Here is an 11536-nt window from a genome sequence, read left to right on the forward strand (position 1 = left end):
TTGACAGCGACTCCATTTCGGCTCCAAATCATCAAAGCTGCGTAAGCAGCAAATACCAATTTTAAGTTCTCTGGTTTGACCCTGCGTGCGATCGAATCAATTACTACCCGCAATCTACCATGCTACCACGAGACAACCGAATTGTGCAGGGTATACGCCAATAAAACACAATTAACACAGGGGAAATCTGCAGAGCAGCATATATGTTTTTCAAAAATAGCCATGTGTCTATACCATTTTTCAAGCGCTAGATAAGAAAGTTTTTATAGCTAGAATTGAGAATGGAAACGGAGAATGTGTCAAAGAGACACGCCCAACCAAAGAGCTGAAAACGGCCCAAGGACACCAATGGGTCTTCAACATAATTTGACTTCAAAAGGAACTACTGTTTTTTAAAAGAAAAATGCCCCCCCCCCCCCCCTTTCCAAAAAAAAAGGACTACAAAAAAAACCCAGTCCCAAACATCCAAACTAATAAACAGAAAAAAAAACCAAAGACAACCACTGACCAGCTTATGGTTCCTGACTTGGGAATAAGCATGCGCACATAATACTTACAAGCAAATAAAGCTTTACATACATATACATTTTACGGTTAACAGCCGTAAAATATCTTGACCTTGGAAGAAATCGGCGAAGGAGGGAATAGGAAGTGTGATGCTTTCTTTTAAAGACAAAGCTTAAATTTTCAAATGTCACCTGAATAAGATGTGTAAATGTGGTTAAAATTAGGAAAAACGGGTTTGTCTTACAAGAAAATAGCTTTATGATTAGTAAACCATTGTGTATTCCTAATTATGAAATGACAGGAGACCGCAAAGCCGCGCTTTTTTTTTTATCTTGAGTAGTTGGTTTGAAATGGAAAGGAAATGTGACGGTCCCAATCGAAATTCGTGGATCAACTTCGTTGTTTACATGTTAATAGATTATTGTGTACCGGAAATAGTGAAAAACCAGAACAGAGTAGTAAACAAACAAACTTTTGACAACTACAGTGACCTTTCAGTTGAATGACATATAGCGAACGTCATAAGAACACAAGAAAATATCACCTTGTAGCTTACATAAAAGTATAATTAATGGAGAGAATAACATTTATATTTTAATTCATTCTTTACTGCGTAATTATCCTATGTAGTTGTCATTTATCATGTCAGATGGAGTGGAATAAAAATTAAATAACTAATTTCATATAAGAAAATAGAATGGAAGGAATTCAAAGTATTATCTGGGTGTCTTTATTTCTGCTTCTAAATGTGATAACGGTAAATTGTCGTTTGAATACAACGGATCCTTGTAACCCAGTTTTATTTTCGTAAGTACCTATAAATTAACCTGTTACTGTCGAGTCGCTGTGGCACAGAGGTGTAACTATAATGTTTTTTCTATGAGACATATGCATATACTAGAGTATCATAAGCATGTCTGGTTTTTCTGTAATATATATTGCATACTAGTAATTGTTTAACCTCCTTTTAGAAAATACCAATTTGAAACATTTGAAGAAATATAAATGAGATTCCGAGGTTACGACATGAGGTCTTGTTGTATAATCAATTGTTATCCGTTGTAATAATCAAGGCTTGTTGGTACGGTACCGTTCCTGGATCTTGCGGAAATGTTTTCCATCATCAATCTTACGTTTGGTTGATTAAGTAAAATTCCAGGATCTTGCGGAAATAATTTATTTATCATATATCTTTTTATTTGATTCGTTAATTATAGGAGTAAATCAAATACAATTTAAGTGCATGTTATTTTTTAAATCACAAGTAAATTGTTTTACGTGATGTAGCGATGTTGCTTCCGATGTTGACATTTGATGCACCCTGATTTTGGTTTGTATAAAATTCCAACAACCCATTGGCCTAGTAAAATATAAAATGGAGTGTTCTTCGATGTTGAACATGAATGTGGTCATTTGAAATGTGTTTAAAAGCAGACCACTTTATCTGACTAAACATACATACAACAATAAAGTTGATGATGGAGAACATTTTACATGGCCCCTTTATAATCTTAAATTTAGAGAATGGAGTCCTATCATAAAAAGTTGCAAATAAAAATAAAATTTTGAAGTGTAAAAACAAGTGCCAAGTTCAATTGGCTTTTAATTCAAGAAACCTTAAGGTTTTGAAATTTTTGGGTACTTAGATAAATAAATATTTTATTGAACTCAGAAAGCTATGATATGTGTATATGTAATCCTTTAAGTTTATTTGCATGTTAATACTTTGATATGTATTCTGTATTAATAAATCATTTTTAACACATATGCTTATGGCTTTGGTCTAGCTGTGGTAAAAAAACCATGAATTTATTGTACACCAAGGCCATTTTCAAAATGTCTTTCAAGGCAATCAGCCTAATATGTGTACTAACAAGGTTTTAGCAATAACTAGGCTTAATTTTTAACACTGTGACAATACCAATTTATAAACGAATCAAACATAGGAGGATTGCACACTTCCCGTTCTAATGAACTTCTGACTAAACAAATCCAATGGACATTTACATTACTGCTTTTGAAACAAGTTAACTAAATTTGTGAAGATAACGCTAGAATTGAGAAACAAATCTTATTTTCTAAGAAGTCTGTCACATGTAGGTTAATACTATAATGGACGAATTAATTAATTTACCATTTTTTAACACATATATTTAATAAGTAAAAATAACTAAATAAAATTAAAATGTGTGAAACCTGCGTTGACAGAGAAATAAATTACAGAAACAAAGATGCAAAGAAAAGGAAGAAGTTTCAGTAGAACCTCATCTGTAATTATAAATAATAATATCATATCAAATATACCAAAAAAAATGTGGTATGATTGCCAATGAGACAACTCTCCACAAGAGACCAAATGACACAGGAATGAACACCTATAGGTCACCGTACGGCCTTTAACAATGAGCAAAACCCATACCGCATAATGACCATTGATAATTCTTTTTTTTTTGTATTTCAGAAAACGACCAGAGAGGAACGTGGACATTCTTGATGATTGTTCTAATGGCACAGTTAGCTGGCATTATCCAATGGCATTTCTTAACATATTTTTCACAGCAACAGTTCAGGAATACGAAGTTTGTATAGGGCACATAGCAGACAAAGCTGTTAAAAAAATCTATGAAATCATTGATGGAGTCATTGAAGAGCTTCCTCTACCTGCTAAAGGTACGAACCTGTTTCATATAATAACAAATAACGTATACAGAACTGACGCGAAAAGATTCAGTTTTGTTTTCATTTTATTGGCCAATTAGGCAATATTTTACTATATGTATATCGAGTAGCAGACATTCAACTTTGTCTTAACACACGCTCAAAACAAATGCACTAATAAAAGTAGAAAAGTAAAATTAAGATTATCACACAAAATAAAGGAGTTGTATAATATATCGTACATCAAAACAAAATAAAGGAATTGTATAATATATCGTACATCAAAACAAAATAAAACATATGGCATATTTGGGAATTTTTGGCCCGTGTAAAATCATAATAATAAGTCCTAAGTACGAATTTTCATATTAAAAGCCAATATATGCTTGTTTTTAAGAAAATTTCGGCCAAATTGACAAGCGCCACCCAAACTATAGTTTACCAGTGAATAGAGGAACAAAATACCCCTCCTGTGTAAATATCTTTTTGGCCGAGGAATGTGCCGCTGTATCATTCAAAGCGTGTGTCAATCAAAAACTCATAAGTTTTGTATAATTTCACAATTTTTCTTGCTTCACTGTCATCCCTTATAAATAAAATAATAATATTTTGAATCAAAACTGCAATGTTTTATTTAAATACTCGGATTATGTACCCTTGTGTTAATTCAATGCTAAACATATGGAAATTTTATAGAAAATCCACGGCATTTATGTTAGAGTGCGCTCGATTTTAGTGACTCAGCACGAGGTATTTTGTAATTTACAGGCTGCTTAGAACTTTTGGTAAAAAATAAACACTAGCACATCATAGAAAAGCAAGTGAGTAATATATGTTTCAAATTTTATAACAAAAATCTCTTTATTAAAGGCTGTGGATTTTCTATAAAAATCTTGATTTATTTGCCACAAAGTACTCTTTGTCTATTAAATGCAATGAAACAATAAAAAATAATGCTTTGCATCAAGTTTCCCCTTGGTATATGCACAAAATGGACTATCCCTATTATTAATTACATTTGAAGTTTTGATACAATTGAAGTTTGAAAAATTTGTACAAAAATGGCTACAGAAGGGGTCATAAACCTTAACATTCGCTCTGCAAAAACATAAAAAAAGGTTCGAAAAACATTTGATTGAAGGGTCAAAGTTCAATCAAATCGTACCGTCGTCTTGATACTTGTTCAAAGATGTACATAAAATCACAGAGCTGTAAGATGTTTGTGTGCTTTTGATGCTTTAAGAAATGGCAGTACCATAAATTATGTCGAACATTGAAACCTTGCTTAGCCTTTTCTATCTATAAGCTGAACCTTTCAGTGGCGGATCCAGAAATTGACATAAGTGGGGGCCCACTGACTGACCTAAGAGGGGGCCCACTCCAGTCACGCTTCAATGATTCCCTATATAAGCAACCAAATTTTTTCCCAAAAAGGGGGGGCCAAAATGTTATCGACATCATGTAAACGAATCATACTTGTCCAGTGTGTTCTCAATCAGAATTTTCAATTTTCGTGTATCAAATCAGTTTTCAGCCAAACTCATAAATCGAACAAACATTCGATACGAAATTGAATTTTTATAAAGTCATACCTTTTGGTTATGAACTTAAAATAAAAAAAACTAATAATGAGCAGCGCACGCATAACCTTGTAATACATTTTAATAACATTTTATTTGTTTTAGGTGAAGAAATTTGCACCTTACCGACGACAAAGAATGTGACAATGAGAATTGTTGGACCAAGGAAATTCACAACTTACACGGCATATATTCCATACTTTATCTATGACATGAGCTAGTCAAAATGAAAGACGGAAGGAAATCAGTGCTATACACATCTTGACCTCACAATGTACCATTTATCAAACACAGAATTTCACTTAATGTCATTTTCCGCAGTTATGAATTAGAAATGTAAAGAATGTAAAACATGTTACCATAAATAGTATTTACAATTAAACATTTTTGTAACGAATTTGTTTGTTTAGGTGGGGTTAACTTTTTGTCACAAAAAGTCGAGTGCTTTGCATAAATTTACAATATGGCCATAAGGAAATATAATTTGTGTTCCAACTCCCATATACTCAAAAATATGCTGCTACACAAATATGTATAACCTAATTTGAAGAAAAATTTAATCATCGACAGGTATATACACACTCTAAATTATTTTGACAAAATTTTGCTGAACTCGTCGTCTTCAACTATAAAAGTGCGGTCCGTATACTTTTAGGAAAACAACAAGTATTTTATTGTTAGTCCAATATCATGTTGTTTTTGTCGCATGCAATGGAGCAAGAGTTGGAAAGTGGTAATTGATGGAACAGACAAGGATGTAATAATTGCGCTTCGATGGCCGCATTGTCTAAGTTGTTCATCGATGTTCGCTAATAAAGATCAACACTTTTAATTCATGAAAAAAAGCTTGATGTTACAGTAGTGATTAGAATGTGATCTTTAATCTATTCTTAGAAGCTGAATGGTCATGACATATGTGCGATACAAATATATGAAAGGAAACAGATAACTTCTTTTGTAATTAGACTAATTTACCAGGGTTGCTATGTTTAAGATGTACCTCATTGGTAAAATGTTTTGCTTTTCGGTTGTTCACATGAATTTAAATAAGGATTTTTGTACGCTGATTTATTTCGTCTGGAATGTTATTTTCAATAGGTTTAACTTTTTAACCATTAAAAACTTGATACAGACACTGTATATGCATGTCCCATCACGCAACCTAAATGGATGAATGTGTTTGATTGCCATTTGCGAAACAATGTCAATAGATGTTGTTCAGTATATGTTTCAACTATGAACAGGATGATAAGGAAAGTAATAACCGAATAAACCAATCTTGCCAAAAGGTTCTTCCTCAATTTTATGACACTGTTTGCTGTGAAAACTGTATAAATTGAATACATGTATATCGCAAGGGTTCTGCGAAACCGTATATATCTCGCCGGACGCCTGCTATTGCTGCTGTCATAGTAAAAATGTAACTGATGTTGAATGCCGAAAACATACATTTATCTGTTATACTGTGAATCCATTATTATTCGTTGGATACCATATTTCGTAAATTTCGAGGGTACAGGTGGATCACGAATTTAAATGTTGAAAGGGTTACTAATTTTCAATTAGATTTTATGCAGAGTTTTTAAAACGACGAAATTGAAAATCCACGAAAATGCAAGTTTTTCTCTATCCACGAAAAATAGGTATCAACGAAAATAAGATGACATACAATCACACCAAGTATGCAAGCTTTCTGGCAAACAGTATATTACTATTGGTGTGTATCAGATGAACAGAAAGATGGAGACCATTACCATATCCGAACGTTTTGTTGAATGGACAGATATTTTGTTTTGTCATAGGTATCATACATGCCAACCCTATGGATTTAACTGATAATTACCAAATTTTGAGTTGACCTACCACCTACAAAATCACTTTGATTGCCTCTGGAAAATGAAGGGATATTGGATAGAGACAGACATTATGCCACGAAACTTGTCACCTGCAGACCCCTCAGAGTTTTTGCAAAGGTTCTTTTTGTGCAGAGAGATTGGTTGGTCTCTCTTCACGAGACATCAGATTGTAATATGTCCCTATTCTGAAATGCATACTTGAACATCATGTACATCCAATATCTCACTTCAAGGTTTTTACTGCTGGTTGGAAAAGAACCAAGAGTTATCATACTTCTATTCCCTTGTCACCCTTTTGGGATTTTCTTGGGATTGCTGATTGTTTAATATCTAGTAGCCAATATTTCTTGTATGCTCAGGATATCATCAAACTATTTGTTGGACAACTATTTTTGGAATATAACCCAAATATATATATATATATAATACAGATAGTTCATTTGGTAAGCTGCTTTGGTTGTTTTGCATTTAACAATATCACTTTGAATCCAAATATGCCAAGGATGTATTTTTTCCAACTAATTTCTAACATTTTACTCAGCACTCACCTCCATGACCTCTACTGCTTTAACGAAGAATAGCATTTGCATGCACAATGTTTGAAATTTTGTTATATATTTAAATGACCTAATGACTTATTGCAATTGGATAACTTAACCCAATTTTCAATTTTAAAGCAACAATAGAAATTTGTAATATTTGTTTGTGAAAGGTTTTCTTGCTTTGATGTACATATTCTTGATCAGTAATGGAAGAAACTGGAGACCCCAAAGTAAATCAATGATCTATATGTAGAACTAACAAACACATATCACAACACATTTTTTTACCACACATTCCCATTTTTGCAAATTTTGGGAGAAATTTCAAAAACCTGCCAAAGTACTAACAGTGACCTGCTGAAAAGAGCAACTAAACATTGAACAGCTGTCTACAATGGTATAAATATACTTTTAAATAGATATAAGAAGATGTGGTAGGAATGCCAGAGTCACAATTTGTAAAAGAAAAACCATTAAAGGTCAAAGTACGGTCTTCAAATCGGAGCCTTTGCTGCCTTGGGTCACACCAAATTAGCAAGCTATAAAGGGCCCAGAAATGACTAGTGTAATACCATTCAAACAGGAAAAACAATAGTCTAATCTATATAAAAAACGTGAGGCATGAAGTACATAATAATTGATAAAGAATTTATCTTTACAATATACAGTTGTACATGTCAAATTGTAAACTGAAATGACAATATAAATACATGTAGCATGATCATTTAAATTCCTCCAAACAAATTATCATCATTGAGTCTTGCCTCTTTCTCTTGTTGTTTAACAGTTTCTTGTGCTTCCTTTTGCATCTTTTCTAGTTTTTCCAATGTAACAGATTTTAGTGGCAAAATTTTTGGTTTACATAAAACTACTGTAGGCATATCCTCTTGGTACAATAAACCTTGTTTGGGTAAGACTTCTTTCAATAAATTCTTAGATTCTGGCATTTTTCACTTTATATTTCCTACAATTAAATAAGCACATTATATTTGAATATTATAGTCATAATAGTCGTACAGAAAAATTTATAGCAGATTTTTAACAAACGCTTCAATCATAAAAAATAAATAAATACATTAAAATAAGGTGTCAACATTTGAGATTAACACTTGCAAACTGTCATCTTTACTCTTATCTCTAATTTTTGCTCTATTTTCACATTTCTTGACTGGAGTGGACAGTGGTGTGAGAAAAATATTTCTCCTCAATAGTAAAAACTGTTCTCTGCAAATGATTGGTCGAATCTTAATTGTGACGTTTAATTTTCTTGCTTTCTTCTGAATTTTCCTATTGTGACCTCATAAAATAAAGGGCTGCACTTTAGCGCATGATACGCCCGTTGCTCTTTTCAGGGCCGTAACTACCTATGAGGCAGGGGAGGCAACTGCCTCCCCTGAATTTTCTGCACCAATTTTTTTTTTTTGAAGTAATAAAAAGAAATATTGACAATATGTACACGAAGAACTTGAATTTGTATTATTAACAACACACGTTTACAGTTATAACAGTGTTATCGTGATACGTGATATATACACTGTATCTGTCATTTTCAGGATTTTTTATCGAAAGTGAACCATTTCAGAATTTGTTTTAGTTTTTTATTTCGTCTGGCCATCCATCTGTTATTCAGTATTTCCTATGTCGTACGAGAACGCATATGAAACTTTGCTTTCGGTAATTTTAATTAAAAGTTAACTAATCACTTTTATTTACCATGTTTAGGGGCTCAATTAAGCAGAGGAAGTTCCCTTTGTATTGTCAAGATTCGAAGTTTTATTTAGAGTCGATATTCAATAAACTACATAAACACAAGCTCTAGTGAGCTTTTCAAATCGACTTTTGTGAATCTTTTATGATATCGGAAATTCGTTACCGGCTGAATCAGCTGTTGGATAATTTTTTTAACGTGTCTAGTCAGACAGTACGTCTCCCGATCGTACGAGAACATTATGGTCAATGCCATTAGTAGTTAAACACTCCCATTCGTTGTAGTTCTATACATGTCTGTTCAGCTTTCAAACTATGATATTGAAATTCAAGGTCCTCGATAAAAAAAAATATTCTTGCGTTCTATTACCTTGCTTTTTTTTATATGGGTTTTTTAACATACCAGTTTGATTTCTAACAAAAATATCTTTAAATACAGATAATAATTGTTTGCAAAACAAATTGCTCCCAGGTGCAAGCATTACTGATGAGTCGTAAAGTAAGGAAATCGAAGGAAAACGTCTTTTTTTCGCCATTTTATTGAGAGAGAAAAATCGGCGGTCACAATGTATTTAATGTTAATAATTATAGTTAAAAGTACGACCTTGAAGACGGAGCCTTGGCTCACCCCGAACAGCAATCTCAGTTTGTTTTTGCATAAAAATTGCTATCAGGTTCAAGCAACACTGATGAGTCTTAAAGTAAGGAAATCGAAGGAAAACGGGTCATTTTAAGCTATTTTCTTGGGGCCTCAATCGGCGGCCAAAAACCCCTGCCTCCCCTGAAATCGATCCCTAGTTACGGCCCTGCTTTTAACTTGTTTTTGAAAGTGTTAGTTATTGTCCCAAAATTGGAAAATCCCCCCTTTTTTAAGCATAAAAATTCATAACACGGAAATGTAAAATCTGAAATTTTTAAAAATTGAAAGGGAGCTTACATCAATAGATATAAACAATTCACCAAAGTTTCATGGACACTGGTGAAAGTCTTTTTGAGTTATTGTCTGAAGTGTTAAAAATCCCCCTTTTTTTATGAATAAAGCCCCATAAATCCAAAACTTAAAATCTGAAATTTATAAAAATTGAAAGGGAGCTTACATCAATAGATATAAACAATTCACCAAAGTTTCATGGACATTGATGAAAGCGTTTTTGAGTTATTGTCCGAAGTGTGGACGACGGACCCCCTTTTTTATGAATAAAGCCCCATAAATCCAAAACTTAAAATCTGAAATTAAAAAAAAAACGAAAGGGAGCTTACGTCAATAGATATAAACAATTCACTTAAGTTTCATGGAAATTGGTGAAAGCATTTTTGAGTTATTGTCCGAAGTGTGGACGACGGACCCCCTTTTTTTATGAATAAAGCCCCATAAATCCAAAACTTAAAATCTGAAATTAAAAAAAAACGAAAGGGAGCTTACGTCAATAGATATAAACAATTCACTTAAGTTTCATGGAAATTGGTGAAAGCATTTTTGAGTTATTGTCCGAAGTGTGGACGACGGACCCCCTTTTTTATGAATAAAGTCCCATAAATCCAAAACTTAAAATCTGAAATTAAAAAAAAACGAAAGGGAGCTTACGTCAATAGATATAAACAATTCACTTAAGTTTCATGGAAATTGGTGAAAGCATTTTTGAGTTATTGTCCGAAGTGTGGACGACGGACCCCCTTTTTTATGAATAAAGTCCCATAAATCCAAAACTTAAAATCTGAAATTAAAAAAAAACGAAAGGGAGCTTACGTCAATAGATATAAACAATTCACTTAAGTTTCATGGAAATTGGTGAAAGCATTTTTGAGTTATTGTCCGAAGTGTGGACGACGGACCCCCTTTTTTATGAATAAAGTCCCATAAATCCAAAACTTAAAATCTGAAATTAAAAAAAAACGAAAGGGAGCTTACGTCAATAGATATAAACAATTCACTTAAGTTTCATGGAAATTGGTGAAAGCCTTTTTGAGTTATTGTCCGAAGTGTGGACGACGGACCCCCTTTTTTATGAATAAAGCCCCATAAATCCAAAACTTAAAATCTGAAATTAAAAAAAAACGAAAGGGAGCTTACGTCAATAGATATAAACAATTCACTTAAGTTTCATGGAAATTGGTGAAAGCGTTTTTGAGTTATTGTCCGAAGTGTGGACGACGGACGGACGGACAGACGGACGGACAGACGGACGGACAACGGTATACCATAATACGTCCCGTCTAAAAGATGACGGGCGTATAAAAAGGCGACCATACTTGATGACGTCACATAAAAAGTACACAACTTTCTTCAAATCTTTGAAACAGAAGGTTAAAAAACTAGTGCCCATTTGCTGGTTTATTTTATCCATGGGGTTTATTTGGGAAACTCTTAAAGTGCGATTTTTTATGGGTTTCCCGGGGATAGAAAACCCGGCAAATAGTAACAAACCCCTTTGAGTTAAGATTAAAATTTTTACATTTATAAATAAAATATAAATTATAATGTTTACCTTCTTGCTTCTGACTAAGTTCTGACGTATTTCAATATCTTATTAGGGACGAAAATATTTTTTTCTGTGCCTTCTTTATGACAGTATGAAGTTTATGACATCTCTATTTCGATAAACTTGTATTCAAAGGTGATTTTTAGGGAAATCTGAGTCTCGAAATCTTGACGACAAGTAAACAATTTTTTGACCGGAAGTTGTAC

At 33.0% G+C, this 11536-nt stretch overlaps 1 protein-coding gene and 1 long non-coding RNA gene across 2 annotated transcripts; one reads left to right on the plus strand and one right to left on the minus strand.

The window, feature by feature from the left end:
• The first annotated feature begins 1098 nt into the window (after positions 1 to 1098).
• On the plus strand, positions 1099 to 5142 carry LOC143071998 (uncharacterized). The gene is made up of 3 exons (XM_076246745.1): positions 1099 to 1314; positions 2969 to 3177; positions 4851 to 5142. Exons 1-3 carry the CDS (start codon positions 1205 to 1207, stop codon positions 4964 to 4966), a joined length of 435 nt encoding a protein of 144 aa, XP_076102860.1. The 5' UTR covers positions 1099 to 1204; the 3' UTR covers positions 4967 to 5142.
• Positions 5143 to 7770: 2628 nt separating this feature from the next.
• LOC143071999 (uncharacterized) lies at positions 7771 to 11536 on the minus strand. The gene is made up of 2 exons (XR_012977012.1): positions 11337 to 11536; positions 7771 to 8107 (listed from the first exon to the last, which is right to left on the minus strand). It is a non-coding gene; the product is annotated as an uncharacterized LOC143071999 (long non-coding RNA).

This window comes from Mytilus galloprovincialis, chromosome 4, assembly GCF_965363235.1.
Source record: "Mytilus galloprovincialis chromosome 4, xbMytGall1.hap1.1, whole genome shotgun sequence".
NCBI lineage: Eukaryota > Metazoa > Mollusca > Bivalvia > Mytilida > Mytilidae > Mytilus > Mytilus galloprovincialis.